This window comes from Xiphophorus hellerii, chromosome 13 (assembly GCF_003331165.1).
Source record: "Xiphophorus hellerii strain 12219 chromosome 13, Xiphophorus_hellerii-4.1, whole genome shotgun sequence".
Lineage (NCBI taxonomy): Eukaryota > Metazoa > Chordata > Actinopteri > Cyprinodontiformes > Poeciliidae > Xiphophorus > Xiphophorus hellerii.
The window spans coordinates 23,372,628-23,397,870 of NC_045684.1; the positions used below are offsets into that span (position 1 = coordinate 23,372,628).

A 25,243-nucleotide genomic window follows, 5' to 3' on the forward strand; every position below is an offset into this window, starting at 1 on the left:
ATGTGTCAAGTCAAAATTCATAAATAATAATAATATACTGTACAAGATTAGAACAAAAACTGCTGTGCAGTTATTAGAAAGGGATTCCCCCCATATAAAAGCCACATCATGTGCATTTGTATTAAACATAAAAAACAACTGTGGAACTGTAAAAAACTCCAGGTAACAGAAGTGCACCAACAGTGGAAGTTAGTAAAACAAAAAGGTGTTAAAAAATGTTGCAAAAATTTGCTTCTGATGGGAAATGAGACAAAAACCTATAAAAAGTATTGATTTAATGCAAAAGTTGTAGCCAAAATAAATAAACTAAATAAAAACGGAAACAACGAATAAAATCAATGTTTATGACTCTGTAAACAAAATGGATAGTTAAGATCAAAGCACCAGACTGAAGACTTTTATCATCCAGGCTTTTTTGGTAGGAAGAGAAATAAGAGAAAAACAATAAATTATGCAAATGGAAATGATTGAGCTTGTTTTAATTTATCATGCCATTAATTGATATATTGCTTATTACGACAGACATACAAGCGGGTACGCCCCAGTTTGTGTTTGTTACATGAAAACCATATAAAATATTTAAAAAAGTTTAAAAAGTGGGTTATAAATGTTGCAATTTTTGACATTTAGTTTGATTCACAGTTTCTAGAGCTTTTTCTCGTCAGCACAAAATATAATCAAAACATATTTCATGTTAAGAAAAAGCTTTAGTTTCAGAATTAATTTTTTTTTGTTTTTTAAAAAGAGGTCTCTGTTTATTAGAAAAGCCTTTCCTCTGAGGTTCAAAGGGAACGTGGACGATTTAAGCCGTATGGTCAGAAATCTGGGCTTGTGCTTTTCCTCAGAGGAGCATTTGTGGATTGACTAAAGTGGGTCTGTGTGCAGACAGGATTTGTCATGCTTCAGTGACTGCGTCTGGCTTGTTTGACCTCTGACCCTTTTTTCTACCCCTCTGTCTTCCCCCCCCACTCCAATCACTACAACTCAACCCCATTTCTCGTGCGTCCCTCCCCCCATGCCCTCCGCCTCTCTCCGCCTTTCCTCCCGACAGCGGAGCGTATCCGAGAACTCGCTGGTTGCCATGGACTTCTCGGGAAGAACCGGCCGCGTCATCGACAATCCCGTCGAGGCCCAGAGCGCCGCCCTGGAGGAGGGACAAACTTGGAGGGTAAGCAGGTTTATAACCTAGAAAACAATGAAAGCTGACCTTTTCGAATTTTGCCTTGAGGTCAGTGTTTTGGATTTACTCGCCGCGTCTCCTCTAGTATTCCTCCTCGCTCTGCTGAGGATTTCATTGACACAGACGGGACTTTTTGTTCTGACAGCTCTGCCTCAGTAATTCCTACACTTTATTTGACGTTCTACACCAGGTAGTGCCTCGTCAGCCTTGGAGGAAAAGAAAATACTATAATGTTTGCGTTGGTAGCATTGACCAGAGACAAATAAAAACACCTGATGCATTTCTTAGGAAATCCTGGATTTAAATGTTTGTTTCTAAAAATGTTCATTTGCAGGTTAAAATGAACATAAGCAAAAGTTTTGAATGAAAAGTAGTAGTTGGAAGAAAAAAAAACGTATGTAATCTACCACTTCTCTCAAAATTCAACTTGCTGTACCATACAGTATATCATTTAAATCTGCTCTGTTTGGTAATAAACTTTAAAACTAGAGATGCATCGTTATCGGTCCTGATAGTGGAACAAATTATAGATCTGGTATCTGCGACAGATCTATTCAGTCTAATTCTATGCTTAGTTCTCTGAGCGACTTCATGCTTTATTTATTTTACATTATAGTTAGAACTCCTCATTGCTCTTTCTGAACCATTTGAGGTTTGATGCAGGTCATTTTTGTCAGTTTCAGCTTCTTTATTATTTATTTCACATTGGCTGTTAAGCTCCTCACTGTACTGAACTGAACAAATAAAAGTTGTTTATACAAGTCTGTGAAGTTATTGTTGTATCTAAGTGTTCTGTACTGGTGGAGAGTTACCTAATAAGTTTGTAATAAAGTACATTTATGTCTGGGGGTTTTTTTAAAAAAAAAGAAAAGTTTTGCGTTAACTCAGCTCTGTTTCTCTACATCGGATCGGTATCGGACAATACTAGACTTCAGATATCTGTATCGGAGTATCCAGTTTATTAGATAATGTACATGTAAAAACCCAAAGAGTTTTAGTTATGTACTTAATGGGATTTGATTTTTTCTTCTTACTTACAGAAAAGAACCCACCGTATGAATGTGCTGGGCAGCCCCAGCCCCCTGCACCCATCCTCTATGAACACAGGTACTCCCACTGAAACCACTAACACCAGTCTGCCTGACAGCCTTCCCCCAGCACCCCTTGTAGTCGCACACATTTTTGTTTCTCCTCCCAGTCATCCATAGGACACAGGTGTGGTTCCACGGTCGTATCATGAGAGAGGAAGCCCACAAAATGATTATACAACAAGGCCAAGTAGATGGGTGAGTTCACAGATTGTTCATAAAATTAAGACGTTTTATAAAATGTACCAAAAGGGGGACGAAAAAAAAATAAGCAAGGAAATATTCTTCTCTTTGACTCGGCAGCATCGCTTTTGAAAACAAAACAAAATAAGTTTTTCTTCATCAAGCATTTTGTCAGTCTGTAAATCCTATTTTACTTCAAACTTAAGTATTTGCCAGCTTTTATTTTTTTCTTTTGTCCACTTTCCTGTCAGGTTGTTCCTGTTGCGGGACAGTCAGAGTAATCCCAAGGCATTCGTGCTCACCTTGTGCCACCACCAGAAGATCAAGCACTTCCAGATCCTACCGGTCAGTAAAGCAAAGCAGCAAACTCCTGATAAAAACTACAGCATCGCTACTCGTAAATGTCTGCCAGGTGTTTTACATTGTTGCAAAAAAAAGTAAATAAATAAAATTACAGAAGATAAAAAATATTGTTTTTCATTAGTGACGTTGATGCTTCCTAGATTTCAGGTTGTAGGAAACAAAACAGGAGATGCAGAAAAACCTTTTTCCCCGTTTTAACTCGTTTTACTGCATAAGCTGATAATAGATGCCCAATTCTGACACCATGGTTTTGGCATTAGTATGAGTTGGTTTTTCAGCTTTACCAAATTCAAAACACATTCTTTCGCTTCCCACGAGTCACATGATCAGCAACCGGATGTTACCACTGGCGCAAACCACGAAGAAGAAGGCGACAGGAAGTAGATGGAGGATAATGGCGCACCGTGTTTTTTAACGACTTGCTGCGTGAAAAAACGTATTCACACGTAATTTTTTATTGTGTATCTTATACAATTGGAAAACAGCAATTGTGAAATTGTGTTTCTTTGTCATTAGCAGAATATTGAGTTTCGGGCACATTTGTAACGTAGACGCAGCTTTAGGTGCAACATTTAAATGAGCAACACAGTAAAGAACAGATCTGACCAACTGGTAACCTATTAGGATTGAAGAAGTCTTAAAATGTCACCACCACTTATAAATGTGACCATTTTATTCTGCTTAAAATATATAAACTAATATTGCTTTTTTTTTTTTTTTACCTAAAGATTTGATCCAAAAAAAAACATTCATGAGAAAGATTCAAACTCCTTTTCCTCGAGCTGAAAAACGGTTTTTGGTTTTTGTCATTTCAAGATGAATTTCAAGGACGTTCAAATTCTGAGTTTGTTGCTTGCGTGAATAAACAAATCGAAGCTCCAGCAGGTGGAGAACTTTTCTTAATCTGACGTGCGGCGCCTGTGCTCCTTGCCCTGCAGGTCGAGGAGGACGGCCAGGTTTTCTTCAGCCTCGACGACGGAGCCACCAAGTTCACGGACCTGATCCACCTGGTGGAGTTCTACCAGCTCAACAGAGGAGTGCTGCCCTGCAAGCTCAAACACCCCTGCACCGCTGTGGCCTTGTGACACTTCACCCACCTGACACAGCTCTCCCCCCACTTTTTTTGCACATCAGAAGATTTCCCCCCATTGCCTGCTCCCTCACCGACTAGGCGGGTTTGAGGAGAAAGAGAGAAGGAAAAAGCAGAAGGCCATGGGGTTTTTGGGAGCGGACTCGGCTCCGGCACCTGGTTTTTGGTGTTTTTCTCCGCCTTACCGCCGTTCGGACTGTGGCGTCGCGGCGATAGCTTTGTCCGGCTCCAGCGACGTCCCTTTTTTTTTTTGTTTTCCCTGGAGGGTCCGGTAGGTTCGTCAACGCCAAAAAAAAGTTGTGAAAACGCAAGACCACTACAGCGACATGTTGTACAGCAGGAGTGTTTTAGGGTCTTTCGAATTGCTCTCCCAAACCCAAACCCCCTTCTCCTCCCCTTCAGGCCGGATAAGCTGTGGCGCCCGCAGGGAGCGCCACCCTCTGACTTCCTCACTGATTATCAGGGATGGACGGGAACCTCGCTGGCTCTGACTGAAACCGGATCCAGGAGTTTCTCAACCTGTGCAGTCCAGTCTGGATAAGCTGACACCCCCGTCCCTCTCTCCTCATCACATTAGCGGGTTGAAAGTGACGTATCCACAACCCCCCTCCAACTCCACACACGTTGGTGCAACCCCCAATCCCGTCGCCTCCACAGAAGCTCCAACGGTTGGGACAGACTGATGGACGGACGGAGGGAAGAAGCGGCCGAAGGCGAGACGAGCAGAGCAGCGGCGATGGCGAGGGTTCGCTTAAAAGAAAAAGAAAAAGAAAAAAAAAAGGACAGAGGAATGTTTAATCAGGAAGGCCGTAACAAGCCTCTCTTGTAGAGTTAATTACTTGATGTCATTTAATGCTGTTTTTTATTCATGTCAATTCAATGCAGAACTAGTTTTGCACTCCTGGGCGGACAGGCAGCAGCTCTCTGGCTAAAGCGAAGCCGCCCCCTTTTTCTCCTCCGCTCCGTTTCTGCAAAAGGCGCGCACATGCGAGTCTCCGCCCGCTCCGCTTGGACGACGACGGAACGACGGCGGCGGCTTGTGAGGCGGAGATCCAGTTGATTATGCAGCTCCCATCAGAGAGGCTTAGGAGCGTCTTAAAACCTCTGGTGTGGCTCACATCGTCATCAACAACACCACCACCGCGATTTAATGAATGTGCTCCTGAACCAGCTGCAGCTCCTCAAGACTCTGAGGAAGAGGAGGAGGAGGAATGCTAATTTTATAGACTCCTGAAAAGTGTCCAGCCCCCCAAACTTCTACCGTTTCTTTGTTGTTTTTCTTTTTTTTTTTTTTTTTTTTAATCTAAAGGGTTATATTTGTCGGTGAAACTGTTTCTGAATGTTTTCCTGAGTCTAATCCGAGTTCAGTGCTTGCACGTTTGAATCATTCTGATTGTGGTTGGAGCTGTCCAGTTCGGATCCTGACCACTGTTCCCTCCTACAAAGCAACAAAAGCACTCTCGTAACTGTTTTTTTTTTTTTTTTTTTGTGGTTTCGTTTTGTTTTTTAACTTTAAATATGGAATTTGAACAAATGACTTGAAATGTGAACCCGGTCGTCCGTCGACTGAGCTTCACTTGCCTTAAGTGAAAATGATGAGCCATGCGTATGAAATTGAAGAAGCGATCTTAAAATGCACATACAGTGAGACGTTTGCGATTTGAAGGCGGTGGCAGGACATCTGGAGTGACTATGTGAACCAGTATGTTGAGGGATAGCGCTAGATTTTGGGAAATTATCTTTCTTGCTTTTTTTTTTGCTTTTTTTTTTTTTTGCCACTTTTAGAGCTGTTTGCTAAATCTGGAGTTTTTTTTTTGTTTTGTTTGCGCTTGTAAATTTATTAAAAATAATTTGAGATTTTAGTTGAACAAAAGCTTGAATTTTACTCTGAGATTATAAACTGATATTTAAGTGACACGTTAATGAAAAAGCATTAACGTTTTTGTTTGGATTTTTTAAAATATAAATTAGGAGTTTTTTTTCCCCAGAGCTACATTTTTGGGTGCTTGTGCTATCTTGATTGTCAAAATTATTATATTTCTTATTTTATTTTTTTTTTTTGTGTCCTGAATTTTTACCCACATCCCTCATGTTCATTTTTTTTTTTTATTGATGAAAGATCACAGCTTCATATTTACCATACAGGCAATTATCTTGTCTTGAGTCTTGAACTTTAGGCCACAAATTTATAGATTTGTAGATTTAAAAATAAATTACGTCAAACTAACAGGTCCCACATGACAATGGGTATGTTTACATGCACTGCAATATTTCTATTAACCCAGATTGGAAATTTTCCTGACTGAAGGCTGACATGTTGGGTATTGGTTTCCAAAATTGCCAAAAAATGTCGTAAATAAATAAATCATTCAATAAGTTATTTTTCCTTAAGCCAAAAAAACTCTGAATGTTTCCCATAGCATTCAAATTGTTTTTAAAATCATAAGGTATTTATGTAAAATTAGTTGAAATCTGTTTTAAAATAGTTATATAAGTATTTATTAAGTTTTCTCATGGTTTATTTGTTGCGGGACACAAAAAAAACCCTTTAAATGTCTCTGTGGCTTGTCACACAGCGTGTGATTGGTTTATTTGCACAAACTTCAAACCAATAATCTTCTTGAGAGCAACGTTAGCCCCACCCACTTATTTTGATGGGTAAGGCTCCCTTTGAAATGAAATGAGCTGCTGTCCTTTAAATGGATTGATAATAGCAAAAAAAAAAAAAAAATGCAGGAAACATATTCTAATTGTAAACATTACAGTTCTGATGTATTTGTTAAATTATAGATTTTGTAAATTATTTTTGTGTTTTTCATGTATTTGTTAAAGAAAGTAACATATTTAAGTAACCATTTTAATGATTTATTGTTTATGAAATTTGGGCGCTTTTGGACTTCCGTAATAACCAGCCTTTGCCGTCACCGTACTTTATACAAGCTCGAAAACGGCTACAGTGAAGCCACTTGCCTGGGTTTTGTCACATCTACAGTTGGAGTAACAAAAAGTTAAAACCTTTGGGATCCTGACTGAAGTTGTGTTCTGCCATCTTTAACGTAAAAGTGAGGAGCGTACATGGTAACGGCGAGGTAGCGGAGCAAAAACTGTAAGTAGGACCGGCATGAAAATGTGGAGAAAGTCTGCCTGCTGTTGGGTATGATGGAGGATCTGTGGTGCTGTGGGCCAGCTCCTTTTCATCATCATCAATCCTGAATTAAACTGGACCTTTTCAATAAAAATTAAATGATCGACCAGAATAATAGAAAAAAAGCTTTTTCCTGCAGTCATCTTATTCTCCAGACATAAATGTTTTAGACAACCTGTTGGATGAGCTAAAGGAGGAGGATCTAGAGCAGATGTATGAAAAGAAATCCATCCATCTGTGAAAGGGTTTAATAAAATATGAATTTTATGTAGAGAGAACTGTGTGTGTTACTCATGAACACTGGAATTGTCCATATTATAAAGTTAAGATTTGAAAGATTGCTGTGCATGTAAACTTTAACTAGACATGTTTTAAAAAAGAATCCAATTCTGGTAAACGTCCTTGGTCTTAATGCAAGCAATAAAGGTCACATTATCCAGATTTAGCAAAAAATCCTAATAGGATTTTTTTTTCCTTCAAAATATTGTTTCAAGTTCCACAAATTCAAGGACTAAAGCCTTTCGTTATTGTTGAAATTGTTCATATGTTTATTTCTGAAAAATCACCGTCAAAAATAGTTCAATTTCCCCCTATTATTCTATAGAAATACATGAAAAGTTTTTTTGTTGGTTTAGCAGAAAAGCCAAATGTGAGAGTTTTCATCCTTTATTTATATGTAAAAAAAAAATAAGACGAGGGGCGTTTGGAGGAAGTTCTTGCCTGGTTCAGGTCTTTTTACAAAACATTTTCATTATTTTCTGAGCAAACCGTCCACCGGCTGAACACACCGGAGGATCGCACAGCCTGTCAAAACAATAACACTAGAGGTCATTGGAAAAAACAACCAAATTGAAATAAAACCGGCGTGAATTACTCAGAGAAAAGACGAGACTATCATAATAAAATGTAGCAAGCTTCTGTAGTTTCATAGAAGTTCACTTTAAATTTTTTTTTTGCTTTCTACTATCTACACAATTTATGGAAGACACTGAAAAAGACGCTACGGGAAGTTGCTAAGAAAGGTGTGGCTAAGCGTGAAGTGGATCGGTAAAACTTGTGCTGTTGGTGTAATTCATCTCAGATATCACAGAACAAAAGTTTCCATTGACAGATTTTATCAGACGGCTTCCATAATTACAACTTGGGTTTTTTTTTTTGTTTTTGTTTTTTGGGGGGGATTTTGAGGAGGTAAAACACTTTCCTGCACCGCGTCCCGAAAGAGAGCTATAGTTGGCGCGCGTGTGTGTGTGAGAGAGAGAGAGAGAGGGCACCTTGCCAAAAATAAATAGATGCTGTGTTTTGTCACTGATCCACAACTCACCAGTCGCCGAACTCCGGTTGAGTAGCTCTGTGCTCCACCCATCTATGTCCAGCCAGTAAGCTATCATTTCATAAACATGTAGAACAATTTTTCTGTTTGGCATATTTTAATGCCAAAACTACTTGCTATCTTTTTATTGACCTGTTAGAGGAGCACTGCTTGTCAGATGGCTGAGATCAAGTGAAGATAAAGATTCAGAGCAGACAGGAGTTTATATGGAAGCACAGCGCTGGCAAAAGTATTCACACGTTGAAATGTACCATCACAAATGTTTTATTTTTATTTGGGTATTTTTGGAAACCAAGTGCATTGCAGCTCTGAACTTTAACTGGGACATTGTAACATAAGAATGTCCAAAACCTTTTTGTTTCCTGGGCCAAAATTGTGAGCTCAAAAGTAACAGCGAGCCAAAAAATATATAATTTGCACAAAGAATGTTGTAATTTCTTTTTTTTTACCTTCTCATCAATAAACTAAGCATGAACTATTTTCATTGAACAAAAAATGTAATTTTGTTTTTTGGCGATCCGAAACGGTTTTTGAATCCAGTTTGCCTATTATTTTGGGTTCAGTTGAGAAAAAAAAACTGAAAAACTTTCCCGTCTGTTTTCGGCAATAAAAACGGTATGGAGGTCAGTCTTGATTTGGAAAAAGTTACTGTATTTGGCCAAGTTTTCATACAGCAATTAAAAGTAGATTTGGTGTACTTTAGAGTATCAGTTGATGAATAAATGTTACCATGGTGATAGAAGGAAACCAGGAAAGTTTGGAAAATATTGTAACTTTGTATCGAATCGAACATTTTTGTAAGTAGATTTGGATTTAAAAGTCGTAGTTTTGTCCTAATTTATTCCGGAATCGCGGTCCGCAAATGGCCCTCGGGCCTCACTTTGAACACCCATTCTGTTATAGCACCGGCTGAACGTGCACAGCGTTTTCATCCAGGCCAAAAATTCAAATTTTAGTCTCTTCAGACCAAACCGCCTGCCTCCGTTTATTTCTCGGCGTATCATGGCAGAAGAAGTAAAAGTTCAAAGGGGTGTGAATACTTTTGCAGAGCACTGCTTCCCAGCATTCCCTGCGCTCATCTGTGGATCTTTATTGACCGTCTGAGAGGAGCAACGCAAACCCCACGCCGTCCTCTCCTCCTTGCCGCTCTACCATGTAATCCTTACACAAGTCCAAGTGTTTTAACATACAAAGTTAAAAGTGTCGGCTGTTTTCTAAAGTGTATGAAGCTATGGAGAAGTAGATCTAACACTGTACCTAGGTCACAGATCACTATGTGTGGGGGGAGGGGTGTTATGGTTTCACTCGTAATACCGTCAATTTAAGGCAGATTTATCGATGTATGTTGTCCTTTTTCTTTGATTACTTGATTGTGTGTATGCTGACATGTCTGCCATCTGCACCGCAGTATATACAGTATTAATTGTTTTGTTTTTTTTGTGATCAAACTGGATTTTATTTTCTGAACATTAGTGCATATAAGCTGACAGGCTGTCAGAGTATCCAACTCTAAAGCCACATCTTGTAAAGTCCCCGTTTTTTAAATTTTTTTATTTAGGTTTTATCCCCCCCCCCCCCCCCCCCCCCGACTCTTATCTCATCTCTCATAAATGTTTATGATGTTCCACTTATCAGTACGTGGCGGGGTTTCATCGAGAGCACACACATTACCATTTATTCCATGGTGATCTTAGTTGTAGCTTTTGTACACTTTTCACTACAAGTAGTTCAAAGATAAGCTTTAGCTTGAGAGGATTTTTTTTTTTTTAATATCCATATACTCATGTTTTAAGGTGCATAACTAACTTTTTAGATCCTGTTTCTTCTTGACTAAATTTCTCAGCAGGTGCCTCTTATTACACAGTAACAGTCCTTTAACCGGCAGCCGTCCAAACGTTGCGTTCACGTACCATCAGTTAGGTACCGTGAAGCGTACCTTTCTGGAGCTTACAGGTCAGCATCAGCTACACGTCCCCGTTGTGTGACTCATGCAAATAAATGGAAGAGAAAAAAAATAATCATGAGTTGGCTGTGTGTTATTGTTGGGTTGAAATCAACATAAGCTGAAGTCAAAATAAAACATTTCAGGGAATTAAGGAGAAAAAAACCGTAAATCTTTTTTTTTTTTTTTTTTTTTTGTTCTTTAAACCCCTCATGGCTTTGCTTCATATTTATCTCTGCAACTCTTGGATCTCCATTGTATCCTATTCAGGTATTTTTGTACAAATAAGGGACTGATATATTCTCTGTTTATTGGAAAGTAGAATAAAAGACATAATTGCTATAAACCAAACATGGCTCAACCTGTTATGTGTTGCTCTCCTCCCATACAACTTCGAGTGAGAAGGAGGCCCAATCGGAGCGCAGTGTGTGCCTTCGCAATCTTTCAATTTTTGTACGTTTGTGACGCTGTAACCACAAACTCAGATTTTTTTTTTGGTTGGGATTTCCTTTGATAGTGGATCAAATTATACATGGCTTTAAAGGGGTCAGTATTATTCAAAAATAATAATGTGTTATTTTGAATAATACAAAAAAATACATAGCATTGTAAATTTTTGAGAATTACATCATGTCATAATATTATTCCTTAATCAAAAACAAACCTGGAGTGTTGCCTTGATTCTTACATGTATGTTTGAGAAATCGTTTAATCTCCCATAGCAACCATCCAGCTGTGTGAAATGCCTGGTTGGACTTATACTCCGCCTTCTCAGAGATGCTGTTTCCAAGCTTCCGACCTTCTGGCTCAAAGAGCAACCCTCCCGTGCTACTCTCACATTTATCTCCTTCAGACTAGCCAGCAGCAATTAGCAAACACCTGGTGACGCTGCGCGTCTGCTGTAACACAATATAACACGTTACAGTGTAACACAGTGTAACACATTGTAACACGTGTTACTTTGTTATACATTTAACACATTACATTGTATCATGTGTCTCTGTGGACATGTTACAATGTAGCACAGTGTAACATATGATACAATGTACTATCACAGTGTAATAGTAACAGCCTACATTGTAACACGTTACAATGTAACACGTAACTTTGTAACATGACATTGTATCACATTACGTTGTAAGACATTACACAAGTAACATGTTACCCATGTAACACGTGTTACATTGTACGATCAGATAAGACATTCCTATCTATAACAGAAATAATGAATCCTCTTCTCCCGTTAGAATAATGAAATCACAGATGATGGTGAGCTCAAGCAACATGAAGCCTCGCAGCCTTCCAGGGACAATACTTTGCAGCGAGCTACCTTTTCTCAGGTCTTCAGCTCCCTCTGCTGGTCAAACACTGTACTACAACAGTACAGCAACAGAATGATTGGGTATTGATATTCAGTCATTCATTGTTTTTCTGTGTTCTTACAGCTACAACATATGATCAGACAGTCATATATACTGTATGTGAGTGTGTGTGTGTGTGTGTGGGTGAACTTGTAATTGCAGCTGATGTACCACACTCTGACCACTAGACGGCGCCAAACGCTTATAGCCGTATGTATCTGGGAGCATCTGTGGTTAACGTACGCTACATTGGCTTTAAACTGGAACAGAACTGATTCTAATTCATCTCATAAAAACACTAAGAATTTTGTTTCTGAAAAACGTGAATAATAATTCAAAACCGTATTAAAAAGCTGCTGCTGATCCAAAACGCTGCTGCTGGCTTTCTCACTACAACCAGAAAGTTGGAGCAGATCACACGAACGCAAACACCTGTAGCTTAGAGAATAGACTTTAAAATACTGTTAGTTTATAAATTAGTTTATAAAACGGCTTAGCACCACAATACATTCCTGTTGTTGTTGGATCAACCTTCCAGACCCCTCAGGTCTTCCGGTTCTGCTCTGCATCCCCAGAACCAGAACCAAACATGGAGAAGCAGCTTTCAGCTTCTTGTTCAAATTCAAATAATGGCAGCTGTACAGAAATGCACATCATACGTTACTATTTATTCACTCCTGTGAGTTTCCCCAAGTAAATGAAGCAAGTGGTTGTGTTGCAGCAAAATATTTTTAAAAAGCAGGTCATGTTTGTTCATTATGTTTAATTTTCAAATAACTGATGACAAAATGAGAATATTTACAAGGGAGACTATGATGAGCTGTACAAAGAAATATACATGCAAAGATAAAAAAAAAAAGAAGAAAAAAACACAATGTGGCTGCAAACATGTAAATAAAAACAAATGCAACAAAAAAAAAAAGGGTGGAAAAACTAAAACTGAGGTATCCAGTCCAAGTTTCCTTGTTTTGAACGGCATGTGCACAATTATATCACATAAATAATAATAATTTTAAAAAGCTAACAGAGGGCTCATCCCACCCTCAGCTTGTTACTTTCATTTCCAGAAATGTTCTGGCGAACTTCCAGGGAGATTTTATAGTTGATCCGAGAAATTTATAGAAGAAATATTTTGGCAGCGAGAAAGAAGACAATTAAGGAAATAAGACCATTTAACTCCTAATTCATTGAGTTAATAATAAGAGCTAGTTTCTGTCCTCCTGCCTATTTAAAAAGGAAAAAGAGGCTAATCTAAGAGTGCATCCCTCCCACCACTCCTTGTTTTTTTACTCTTGTAAACAATCATTTCAAAAAAGGTCATTGATTACCTAAACATACTCCAATAAAACTTTTTTCCTAAGTACTATAAAGCTAGAGCAACTTTGGTGTACCAAATACTACAGAGGCATACAGTACAAAACGTGTTAAATTAAGTTTTGATCAGACCGAAATCCTTAAAATGAACCACATGATTGTAGGTCGTGACCCCAGTGAGGCCTGGCGGTCGGAACAGCCAACAACACAAACTACCAGCAGTGCCTGCAGTACCAAGTACATCCTTTTCTCTAGATTTATTACAGATACAACAGATGTCTTCATAAATAGTTGCATAAAATGTTAAAGCCGCAACATTGCACATGATAATCAAACAGAACGTACGGTGAGTGCATTTACAGAGAAAAAAAAACAACAACAAAAAGAAACCAAAACAAAAAGAAACAGAAAGATTTCTCCTCCGGGGGCTTCCCACATTCGCTTGGTTTCCCTGGCGACCCGCAGCCGTCGCCGAGGCTCCGACGGCCCCGCGTCCTGAAAGCAGGAGTCCGTCATGAATGTGAGAGGGAAGAAGGCAGAAGTCTATTTACAAGGTAAGGCTTAAACATGTCGCTGTCTGCGCAGCGCAGCTTTTGTTCTGCAGGGGGCGCCATTCCTTCTGGGGGTTTGGACGGTGCGGCAGCGCCGCACGCGACATGGTCAACATGGCATCTCATGATGATGGGTTTAATAAGCAGAACGTCTGTAGTAGTACAGCCAACTTTCAACATTTTATTATTTATTTATTTTTACTTTAAAACAAACGGATGGTACTTTTGTGTGTTTTTCTTAAATATATCATTTCTATAAGATAGAGCTGCTTCTGCAAAGTGTCAGGTATAGCTTTAGTGTAAAAGAATAAACAAAACGTCCGTGCCGGTCCTTGGCGACTGTTTTTTTCCCGTCGAGGCTCGTTCAGACAGCTCCTCCAAATCAGCTTTGACTCCCACCAAGGAAAATAAGTTACTATATTAATGATTCTATTCATCCTTTTAAAAAAATTTTTTGTTTGTTTGTTTGTTTAAAACTAGAAAATCTCAGCAAGCAGCAGTAGACGAGGGCATCCGTTCTGTCAGGTTGGTGATGTTCTCTGGGGCTCCGTAGCTCCAGACTGAACTACCAGTGGTACTACAGGGCATTCTGGGTTGTGAAGGAGGATAAGATCAGCGAGAACTCTGGGAAATCTGGGGACGCTTCCTGCTGCGCCCGCGGCGTTCAGATCCGAGACTGAAGGCGGCTCTGGATGAAGCTCCGGACTCCTCCGATGGGCCGTGCGTCCGTCTGGTGCTTCCTCCTGTCTATGAAGGAGATGAGGCGCGCCGTGTCCAGGCATCCCTCTCCGCGGCCCCGCCCGTCCCCCGGCGGGGCCTGCAGCCACGGCTCCTGGAGGCACAGCCCCGCCGGCGGCCTCCGGCCCGGGTCGGTCCGTAGCAGCAGGCGGACGAAGTCTCTGGCGGCCTGGCTGACGCCGTGGAAGTAATCCCTGGGGAAGCTGAAGTCCAGCCTGCAGATGTTGAGGCACGTTTCCTCGGCGCTCTCGTCCAGGAACGGCGAGGCGCCGCTCAGCAGCACGTAGGTCACCACGCCCAGGCTCCACAGGTCGGAGGTCAGCGACACGGGCTCCCCCAGGACCAGCTCCGGGGAGGCGAACTCGGGGCTGCCCAACAGAGGGTGGACGTAGTGGGCGCTGTTGAGTTGGACCGCGTCTCCGAAGTCGGTGAGTTTGACCACGGGCTGGGCGCTGGCGTTGTGGGCGACCAGCAGGTTCTCAGGCTGGAGCAAGAGAAGAAGAGCGCCACATTGTGAACAGTAAATTCATTCTTCACAGACTTTATCTGCCAGGGCAAAGGGTGGGAAATGATAAATTTATCATTTATTATGATACATTTCCAGAAAAGACTTCCAGCTATGATTAAAGAAAAGGTGGAGCTGGATTTGAAAGGAGGAAACGTTCATGAGGGATGGATACACTAGGATGTTAAGCAGAGTCACTAAATCTGCTAAGAAACTTACTTTTACATCCAGATGCACTATTCTGCAGTTGTGCAAGTAGTGTAAAGCTTCTAAAACACTTTGCAGGTAGGAGGCCACCTTCTCCTCCGTCAGGTTCCCCCAGCTCACTATGTAGTCCAGCAGACGACCCTGATCAGCCCTGAAGTCCGAAAAATCATCAATAGATTCAAAAGATTGAAGATTCAATTCCAAATAAAAACTGGATATTTTTTTTCTCCCTCTGTGTATCTGGCACTCACATCTCCAGGACGATAGCGTAGCTGCTGGGGGTTTCAAACGTGTCCACCAGGCTCACTATGTGCGGATGCTGCAGTCTCTGAAGCAGGTTGAGCTCCTGAGTCACCTGGTCTCTCTTCATCAGCTTCTTGTTGACGTGTTTGACGGCCACCGTCCGTTTGGAGCCCCGGTGATCGCAGCGTTTGACAACAGAGAAGCGCCCCCTGCAGACAGGAAACGCACACAGTTCAATTCAAAAGGTCTCTAAATATGTTTTTTTCAAACAGGGGCCGCCGGAGGGCGCTGTGGGGCGCCTCAGAAAGATGGAGGGAAGATAAGAAAAAGAAACGCAAAGATTAAAAAAAACAAACAATCTAGAGCTGGTTTTTTAAATCCATTTTCTTGTTTGTTTGTTGTTGTTGTTTTTTTTAATGAAATATAAGTTCAAATAATTAATTTCACTGTTATTTCTGATTGGCTGAAAGTGAAATTCATTTTTGCTCCTCAAGCTACAACAGCCAGCAAGACATGGAGAAAAAAACATAAGAACTGAGAGAATAAAACAAAATTTGATATGTAATACTGCAAATTAATCCCATTTTCTTATAATCAAAAGAGGGGATTGTGATGAAAAACTGTATTATGTGAAAATATATCAACTCATGGCCATAGAAATCAGGCGGTCGGATTCAGCATTTATGCTAAATGAATGTAATAACTTTTGAATAATGAATAGAAAACATTCGAAAAGTTGATGTTTCGTTACATATTTTGTAGCAAAGCGTTCCTGAACCGAGGTTAACGCTCTTTGGGGGAAAGTAGAATGGAAAAGTTTGGAAACTTCTGTTCTAACAGAGTATATTTAGGAAAAAGCCAAAACACAGATTTGCAGTAAAACGCTTTCCTCCTGCTCTGATGGGAAAATGATGCCGGGTCTCTTACCTCCCCAGTTCAGCCACCTCAGTGTACTGAGACTCAAAGTTGTCCTTCCAGCTCACTCTGAGTCCATCAGTGGACACGGCTGAAAGCAAAAGACACACACCTGCATCACACACCACACCGGTCACACACCCGGCGGTCGCTGTCATCGCTTTACACTCTCACCCAACACTCTGAGGCTCGCCGAGGACGTCACGCTGCCCAGCTCGTTGGTCGCCACGCACGTGTAAACGCCGTCGTCCTCTGCGGCGGCGCCGATTATCCGGAGCGTGGCTTCACCAGCATCGCTAAAATGACAAATGTATTTTTACAGCAAGGCTCCCAAAGAACCGACTTCCTGCATCTGATTGACTGAAATCTGAGCCTGCAACACATTCATACGGCTTGAACTCCACGTTCTCTTAAAATTCACAAACTTTAATGTATTTTGGCAGATATTATAAAGTTGTGAATAATCGGGGAAAAAAATCAGAAATGTTTTCTACATTTTTATTATTTTCCAAATAGTGACGTGCATTTGAAGTAAAGGGGGCTTAATACAAAAAGGCTTAAAATGATTTCCTCAATTCCCGTCCAGTTCACAATAATGCAATTGTTTTGTTTTTTTTTTAAATCGTAATAAAATACTTTAAAGTTGTGAATGAGGTATGAAGACTTGTGCGAGGCTGTGTTGTTTCCGTACTTGTAGGCGATGGTGAAGTGTCCGTTGTTGGTGAGGTTGCTCTCGTTGGGTCCCCTCCAGGTGACGGTGGCGCGGGGTCGACCGCAAACCTTACACCGTAAGGTGACGCTCTCGCCGTTGTCACATGTCACGTCACTCAGGGGCACCAGGAAGTCTGGGGGGGCTGGTTTAAAAAAATAAAAGCTTTAATTAATCCACAGGTTACAGCCGCCTGAATCAATTTATTCTAAACTCCAAGTCAATATTTACCATCATAGATGTAGTTGGGATTTAGAAGCTGTGAACACAAAGGGCGGAGTCAGACAAAGAAAGACAACTCAACCCTACACTGATTGCTCAATGAATCAGGAAGTCACCTTTACAGAAACTTTATTGGCCATTCCATCTCTGGACTTCCTGTAACCGTTTTCCAGCTTGGTCTCCTTCTTCACCTCCTTGTCTTTCTTCTCAGACTTCTTTCGTATTCGTAGAGACGTGTGCCAAGATGAAGACTTCCTGCTGCAATGAGACAAGTGTCAAAGGTCAAGAACAAAAAGACCCCATGTCTGTTGGAAACTCGTGTACTGAATGGTGGGCTTCCTCCAGTGTATAATAAGCCTGGTGGGCTGCCAGGCTTTACTGGAGTAAACATTGTTTATTTTAAAAAGGATTTTTTAAACACAACAGCGACAGCAAAGACGGAATAAGCTATGCTTACAGCTGATGCATTGAACTAGGGGTAATATTTATTTTAATTGTTTTTTGTGTGTTTGCCTTTTTTAACACTCGTCAGTAATTTCTTCTAACAACACAATTATAAAATTTTCTGTCAGCACTTTTTAAAGGGACTATTATGTATTGTCTAGGTTTATAATGGCGTTTTATAGCACTATCAAGTGACCATGTTATTCTCAGTTGTTTTACCTTCTTGAAATTGGGCCTCTGTTTCTTTAAAAACTCCTGCTCTTTATGAAACTCCGCCTTCAGGAAGTCATCACAACATCACTCATGTATTAACCCTTTCCCAGAGTTTTCACCAGCATTAAGTGATTTGCACAGCTGAATGGTTGCCAAGGGAGACTGAAGAATTTCTCAATCATGCATGAAAGAATCAAATCAACACTGCAGGTATATTTTGATGAGGTAATAATATTTAAACATGATGTAAAGCTCCAAGAAGTCGATTTTCCATAATACTGCCTCCTTAACACAAAAACATGGTAACGCAATGTTAGCAAAAGACATGGTGGTGCTGGCGGACTACCCTAGCGCCACTGACACTGAGATTAGCAAGTTTTCTGGAGGAAGCCCTACCAAATGCAACCCTAACCCTAAGGAATGGTGAACCAATCTCTTACCTGATTGGCCCGTCGGAGGAGTCAGGGACGATGGCGGAGGTGTGTCCCAGCACAAATCCGGGGATCCAGCCCTCGGCGGCGGGGCCCTGCTCCGTAGCCGCCCTGAACACCAGGAACATGTTCTGCTGGTTGCTGGCCAAGATCTGGACCACTTCGCCCTGACTGACGCTGATCTCATCCTCCTTCACAGCCATGTAGTCCTGGGTCACCAACATGGTGGATACGCTACTGCTGCTGCTACTTTCACTCTGTGCAACAGGGAGGAGACAGGGGGTGAGAAATCACAGTGAATTTAATGAAACCAGGCTTTGTACAAGGTTTGTTGTTTTCCTGTGACTAAAAAAGTTGCAGTAAGACGATTTCCTCTGCAGTCGTATTTGCAGCTCCGGGCAAAGATGAGACGAAAAGCGTTACGTTGAATGAAAGGATCTGCGTATATTTGTGGAGGAACCACAAACGTCAGAGGTTAGTTGCAGGTAAAGTCAGTGCAGTCACACACCATGAAGACAGTAGCTGGTGAGAGACAGCCAAGAGGAAGGAAGGTTGTTAGTTTGAGCTTTGGTAAAGTTAAAAAAGTCAGGAAACAAAAAGCCCAAGTGCAGAGTCTCCCTTAGGAAGAGTGAGGACAAAAGCACGGAGGTTGAAACCTTTAAAGGGAATTTATCTTGAGAAATGATCTAAAGCTACAGAGCGTGATGCTGAAGAGTGGAGAAGATTGTCAGAGATGCTTAGTGGGGAACAGATTAGTACTGCTGGCAGCAGCGGGAAACGCCAGGCTTCCCTTGGCCTTTGTGTTAGTGGAATCAGCCGTGGGTCGCAGCTAGAGGTCTTACCCCATTGCTCTGGGTGGACTGGATGGACTGCTCGCTTGCAGATGAGCATGTGCTCATGCGGTCAGCCTCTTTGCTGTGCGTGGAGTGTCTGTGGGCCTGAACCCCCGGCTGACGGGCCGGGGTCTCTGCCGCCTCTCCTGGGAAGGTGAACGAGCCAGACCTGCTGGCTGGAGAGGCCGGCATAGAGCTCCAAAATCCAGATCCGGTCTTCTGCCCCGGGCTGGGAGGGGGAGGAGGAAGAGCGTCCTTTCCAAAGGCGGTCGCGGCCGGAGTTGGGGCGATTGGCGACACGGCTCCGGGCCGTGGTTTGGAGGTTGGCGTGGAGGGCAGAGGCCCCACTGTGGCACGAGGAATAGGGGTTACAGTGTTGGCGGGTGTGAGGGTCTGCGTGTTTGTCTGGTCTTCTGCGGTCTGCAAGGGACGCTTGCCCTGCGGACTGCCCCCTGGAGGAAGCGGGGTAGCAGGGACGGGACGAGGGGACAAACCTGGATCACAACCGAGCAAAACTCACACCTCAGTCACAACCTTCAATGTGCCGTGAAAACAAAGCTGGCCGAGCAAGGGGGCGACGTTCCGTACCTAACATCTTGTTGGGGCCCTCTGCGTCGGCCCCGGCGAGGTGACGGAGGGGCTGGGGCAGACGAGAGGGTTGGGGGATCTTGGAGGGCCGCCGGGAGACGCTCTGCGGTCCTGATGGGGCGGAGCTGGTGGGTGACACACCAACAACACCTCCGCCCTGAGCTCCCACGCCGGCCCCGACGTGATTCCTCTGATACTCTATTGGCGAAGTCAGAGCTGTGAGACGGTACAAGACAGACAGCCATGTACAAAAACAGCTCCTCCACCAAACACCAGGTTCTGTGCGTCTGTCCGAAGGCTCACCATTGAGGAAATTGCGTTGGCTCTCCAGTATCTGGCTGATCTGAAGGGTCCAGACTTCACACACCCCCGGATGGGAGGAGTGAAGCACCAAGGACTCCAGCGTCCCGTTGGTTGACCGAGAAGTGAGAATAAACTTACAGGGATCGCCTTCCTCGCTCTCCTCCAGACCCAAACAGCTGACCTGGATAGCCAAAAGGGTCAGGGACTCAACATCTGTGCCACAACAAACCAATCAGGCAACTTTGTAGTGTTCTCACCTTGATGCTGTGTTTGTAGAGGAAGCCTGGCAGAGAGAAACCTTTCTTTTTGTCCAGAGGCTCGCTGAAGATAACCAGCTGCTCGAACAGGAACACCCTCCTCTCCTTCATCCTGCCGTGCGGGCCGCCGTCTGGGTCGGACACCATGAACGTGTCCTGCAGCAACAAGCGACCCTGAGCTACAATCTTCCCCTGGAGACAAAGAAACGGGAAAAATCTTTTAGTAGAAGCATTTCACAATGCAGAATTCAGTATAAATCAGTTAAGGCACTTTCCCATTGAGCTTTTTCACATTTCGCCAATCCTTTATTTTATTTTATTGGAATTTTATGTGATAAACCAACAAAAAGCATTTAATCAGGGATGCATAAACGGCCATTTTCTTAACAACCAGGATTGTTAAGAAGGGCTACATTTTTTGGAAAATGCTCAATTTAAAAAACAAAACATAATTAAACTTTAACATAATTTAGTATGAAATACTGACTCAATAAATAGAATATTGAGGTTGTATCACATTATTAACCTCGGACATATTCATAAAATATAACAAAACAGGAACCTCTTAACTTGCTAAAGAGAAAAATAAGAGACAATGGATTGTTTCTCTTTCCAGTTCTTTATTTTTTTCTGTGTGCACATATGCTGCAAACTGTTTCCTTTTCCCACTTTATGCAGGTCTCTCACATAACATTCCAATAAAATATACTGAGGTTTGTGGAAAAAGCCCAAAAGAAACTTTTGGGAGGCAATGTTGTGTAATGAAATTTTCCCTACATCAAATCCTTGAAGCCGACCAACATTCATCATGTCGTTGCACCTTTTTGGCACGATGCACATGACCTCCACTGCTTTCTGCAAGAGGTGGAAATGAAAAATGTTTTTAGAAAAGCAAAGATTGTCTTTTAAATTAAGTGTTCAAGAAGAAGCTTTCAGTCACTTGCCTCTATATCTGGACACTCCAGTCCAGCCTTTTTAGAGTGTTTGAGGAAATCCTAAATCAGCCAAAGCAAATATGTTACGGCAAAAGACAAAAACATTGGTAATGTTTGACTTCGGAAAACACACTCAGCGAAGTCAGAGATGAAGGTGTTTTTTAAGTGAATCTACTGTAAGCCGAGTCGAGGTTTCGGCGCCCTCTGCTGGGTCAGTAAGGACTAACCTTGAGCAGCAGCTGGTATTTCATGATCCTTTGAACAGGTTTAATGAGAAGGTCTGTGATCTGCAGCCGGTGCCCCAACCTCTGCTTCAGATCCTTCATTTTAAAAGAAAAACAAACAAAAACTGAGTTCTCAGAGTTTGAAAGCTGTCTACATCTGATGCCTCTCTAGCTAAATCACCGTTTACCTCGAAGTAGGTGTCGATGTACTCTGACACGATGTGCTCCGACTTGGGCTTGTTCTGACAGTACACAACGTACATATTTAATCTGCGTTCCTGTGAAAACACCAAGCAGAAGACTTCAGAATTCCCCAAACACAAAGTTTTAATCTAGAAAAAAATGTAAAAATGACAAACCTGTTTGAGAAACAGTAGTCCCAGTCTGTCAGGGTCTTCTAAGCATTTCTCTAACTCCCTGAGGAAGAAACTGAGTGGAAGGGAAAGAGAAACATTTAGTTATTTAGCTGTCGACTGAACAGAAGGAAATCTGTATTCTAGCATTTGACGTACTCTTTGTGCCAGTCGTAGATTTGATGGATGTTTCCAAACACGATTTTATCCTTCCCCCTCATATCATCGGGAACGCCCTCCTCCTTCATCCTGCTCATGTAGCCCTTATTTATGGAGACAAAAGAAAAAAATATGTATAAGCTTGAATACACGGCATAAAGGAAAACAAAGAAACGTAGCGCGCTCACTTCGACAACAAGAGCCAGATCCCGGACGTAATCTCGCTCGGTTTCTACCAGCTCCAGCAGAACGTAGCTAAAACAACAACAAGATGATTCAGCTGAAGAGAGAAGTCAGCGTGTGTTTGTGTTAGACAGCAGCACACTTACTGTCTTTTCTTGACGATGCTGGCCCTGCGCTCATCCATCTCTTCCCCAGGCGAGGAGGAGGACAGGAGGGAGTTATCGGAGGGGTTGAAGGAGGGAGAGCTGCTGTCGCCCTGCTCTACAGACAGAGAGCTGGGCCTGTCCTCCAGAGCCTGCGTCCACACGCAACAACGGGGGGGAAAAAAAATGCAAATACAGGTCAGCTGGAGTCATTTCAACTGATTATAGTTCTAAAATATACATTTATTTTACAGGATTTTTCAAATGATGAGCACTGATGTTAATCAAGTTCATTTTTATAGCAGCTGCTGATGAAGGCATGGAAAAAAAATAGGGATGCACAATATATCGGCACTAACATCGGTATCGGCAGATGTTTTTTAACAAATCGGTATCTAATAAATAAAATTGATTTGATGTCAACAAGCGATATTGATCTCCATCTTGTTGTTTCTGGAGGACGAGTTTGGTCATGTGGTATTTGTTTGGTCGTGTGACAGTGATCGTGATTCAGCACGGGATTTAACTGCAAATAAAGAAGCAACGTCAGCATGATGGTCATTTTACAATGTCAAAGGTTTAGTGGATATATATATAATATTGGTAAATATTGGTTATCAGCCATGATAGCAATATTAGGGTTGGATAATGACTGGCCAAAATGTTCATATCAGTGCATCCCTGGTGAAAAGACTTGTAATGAATTAGTTTCATTGTGATAACGTAACACTAAAAAGTTGAAAAGTCCAGAAGAAACAGAGAGAGACATGAAAATAGATAAAGAAAAAACTAAAGAAAGAGAGAGAAGTATAGAGAGACAGAGGACCAGATATAGATCGATCAATTAAATGTAAGAACAAACGGTTTCTATCACTTTTGTTTTATGGAAATTGTTGAAGCATCAAAAACAGGGCAGGTGATTTTTATGGTAAAAATGTATCCACACTGAATAAATGAGAGACAGGTTTTTACATTTTCAGTGTGAGATTACTGCTTTTCGGATATCTGTACAGTATGAAGGATGTCAATAACTGTGGAGGACGCTGCGCCTAAACTCATGACCACGAAGCCGTTTTTGTGAATGTCGGCACACGCGCACACACGGTGTGTGTCTGTCTCCTACCATCTTGCTTTTGACCAACTCCTCGATGGCGCTCACCAACTCGGCGGCACTGGGCGTCTCCGAACTGGACGGACGGACGGACAGACGGGATGACGTCTGAGCAGCCACAGAGAGGGGAGGCAAGCAGAACAGCCGTGAGAACGTGGCAGCCTGTGTGCTCGGGTTCGTTCAGTAGTTCTTGATTTTAATTCTAATTCTCAATTTAGAGAAATCCATTAATGGACAGCAAAGAAAATGCCTTCCATCTAGTGGTCAAAGGTCAGTTTTTAATGACTTGAATGCATATTAGTTGTCTTTTGTGAATGTTTTTTTTTCCAGGTTTAGTAAAAAAAAAAAAAAATCAGTGATATAATCTGAGGAGGTTCCTCTAATTGGTGAAACTCCACGTTTCCGAGGAGTTACATTTAAAACTAAAGTAAAAAAAAAAAAAAAAAAAAAAAAAAAAAACAAAACAAAGGAAACTTATGTGAAATTCAGAAAACTATAAATGGAGAAGGGAAAACATGAGGCGGAAGGATAAAAGAAATGTGGAAGGAGGAAAAAAAAAATCATTCAAGGTTTGATAGAAAGAATGTGGGGAGAAAAAAAAAGTGCAATCTGAATGCAAAGAGAGGTTTTCTGTCGTGTTCCTGTTATGGAGGAGAGAATGCCGTCAGCGAGGATGAAAGAGGTTTCATGGATGTGTTTGTGCAGATATAGTTCAGGAGACTCTCACCCTTTCTGTGATGTGCGCCCTTCTGGCCTCGCCAGCATTTAGAGATGCCAATTACTTGCATGGGTAATGAGGTAACGCACATAAGGTAAGAAGAGCGGGAATGAGGACGAGCAGGGGAGGAGGGAGGGTGACGGACGGGAAGCTGTGATTGGTCGGGTGGGATGACAGGAGGTGGGACCAGGAGGGGGGTTTGAATCTTCATTTCAGCGTGGCTTTTATTCAGATTGTTAGAGAGGAGGCTGACGGGGTGGGGGGTGGGGGGACCTGACCCGCTTTCCTACGAGCCGCTCGTTCCTTCCTAAGCGTCTGTCGTCCCTTGCTGCGGCTTCTTAAAGCATGCACAAATACGCTGCATTCAAGTGCAAGTCGAGCATGCTCAAGGCATTGTAAAGCTGGCAGAAATAAGGCAGTGCATCCCTCGACTCTGAACTGACCGCTGAAGGGGAAAAATAAAAAAACTTCCACGCTGCCCCCTCCACTCAGAGTTAGGAGCTACATGTGTCCTCTCTCTATTTATTTACAGTTTGTCCTAACCCGCTCACCGTAGAGTTACAGTAAAAAAAAAAAAACAACAACAAACAAGCGAGGAAATAAAAGAACTAAAGGAATTCAGGAATGTTATGAGTTTGTTAAAGTACAAAAGTTAACCAGAGTGGTTTAAAAAAACAAACAAAGAAGTTAAGAAGCTTGAAGTCATTTCCCCTCAAAAAGAACAGGCTTTAGAAAGGGCATTTTAAAGTGGAAGGAGCAGGAAAAAAGTAGGAATTAAAGAATCAGACTGAGGGAGGAGACAGAAGGGGAAGAGCAAGGCTTTCAGATGGAGAGATATGGAAACTGAGACAAAGCAAAGACAGGACATAAATCAAGGTAATGCTACGCCATGGCAAACAGCAAACAATACAACCAGGAAACAAAACAAAAGAGAAACACAAATTAGTGTCAGAAGAGTATCTGCTTTAGTCTTTTGCTGCCTAAAATGTAACACTTTGTTTTTAAAAAAAGACAGGGCAGAATAGGAAGAGAAAAATGCTCAGCATGACATGAAGGTTTGATTTATTTCCGTCAGAAAATGACATTTTAAGGGAAATGAGATAAACAGATCAGACGTCTTAGCGAAAGATGGACTCAGCTTAAGTTCATTTAAAAAAAAAAAAAGTGTTTAAAACAATGGACCAAAAGTACAGAATATTATAGAGTTACATCTGGTGTAACTCTGCTTTGTCATTTCATAAACCTAAAGTTTAATATTTGCC

The 25,243-nt window shown here is 41.7% G+C and overlaps 2 protein-coding genes across 13 annotated transcripts in view; one reads left to right on the plus strand and one right to left on the minus strand.

Annotated features, from left to right (window-relative positions):
- LOC116731263 (growth factor receptor-bound protein 10-like) overlaps window positions 1–10,672 on the plus strand; it is a 56,959-nt gene extending 46,287 nt beyond the window's left edge. For all 4 annotated transcript variants that reach the window (XM_032580941.1, XM_032580940.1, XM_032580942.1 and 1 more), the window contains 5 exons: window positions 1,052–1,168; window positions 2,221–2,287; window positions 2,379–2,466; window positions 2,703–2,796; window positions 3,753–10,672. In XM_032580941.1, the coding sequence (XP_032436832.1) occupies window positions 1,052–1,168; window positions 2,221–2,287; window positions 2,379–2,466; window positions 2,703–2,796; window positions 3,753–3,899 (513 nt within the window). In that variant the 3' untranslated portion in view covers window positions 3,900–10,672. The remainder of the gene's footprint in view (window positions 1–1,051; window positions 1,169–2,220; window positions 2,288–2,378; window positions 2,467–2,702; window positions 2,797–3,752) is intronic.
- Window positions 10,673–12,408: 1,736 nt separating this feature from the next.
- LOC116731262 (triple functional domain protein) overlaps window positions 12,409–25,243 on the minus strand; it is an 82,886-nt gene continuing 70,051 nt past the window's right edge. For 4 of the 9 annotated variants that reach the window (XM_032580930.1, XM_032580937.1, XM_032580939.1 and 1 more), the window contains 22 exons: window positions 23,276–23,371; window positions 22,156–22,304; window positions 22,015–22,081; window positions 21,827–21,930; window positions 21,674–21,743; window positions 21,503–21,592; window positions 21,318–21,410; window positions 21,100–21,150; window positions 20,933–21,010; window positions 20,156–20,347; window positions 19,899–20,079; window positions 19,596–19,811; window positions 19,017–19,501; window positions 18,184–18,431; window positions 17,203–17,344; window positions 17,096–17,123; window positions 16,847–17,009; window positions 16,330–16,451; window positions 16,168–16,246; window positions 15,249–15,449; window positions 15,010–15,148; window positions 12,409–14,769 (listed from right to left, as the gene is read on the minus strand). In XM_032580930.1, coding sequence (XP_032436821.1) covers window positions 14,212–14,769; window positions 15,010–15,148; window positions 15,249–15,449; window positions 16,168–16,246; window positions 16,330–16,451; window positions 16,847–17,009; window positions 17,096–17,123; window positions 17,203–17,344; window positions 18,184–18,431; window positions 19,017–19,501; window positions 19,596–19,811; window positions 19,899–20,079; window positions 20,156–20,347; window positions 20,933–21,010; window positions 21,100–21,150; window positions 21,318–21,410; window positions 21,503–21,592; window positions 21,674–21,743; window positions 21,827–21,930; window positions 22,015–22,081; window positions 22,156–22,304; window positions 23,276–23,371 — 3,552 coding nt within the window. In that variant the 3' untranslated portion in view covers window positions 12,409–14,211. The remainder of the gene's footprint in view (window positions 14,770–15,009; window positions 15,149–15,248; window positions 15,450–16,167; window positions 16,247–16,329; window positions 16,452–16,846; window positions 17,010–17,095; window positions 17,124–17,202; window positions 17,345–18,183; window positions 18,432–19,016; window positions 19,502–19,595; window positions 19,812–19,898; window positions 20,080–20,155; window positions 20,348–20,932; window positions 21,011–21,099; window positions 21,151–21,317; window positions 21,411–21,502; window positions 21,593–21,673; window positions 21,744–21,826; window positions 21,931–22,014; window positions 22,082–22,155; window positions 22,305–23,275; window positions 23,372–25,243) is intronic. The other 5 variants (XM_032580935.1, XM_032580932.1, XM_032580931.1 and 2 more) reach the window with 4 other exon arrangements.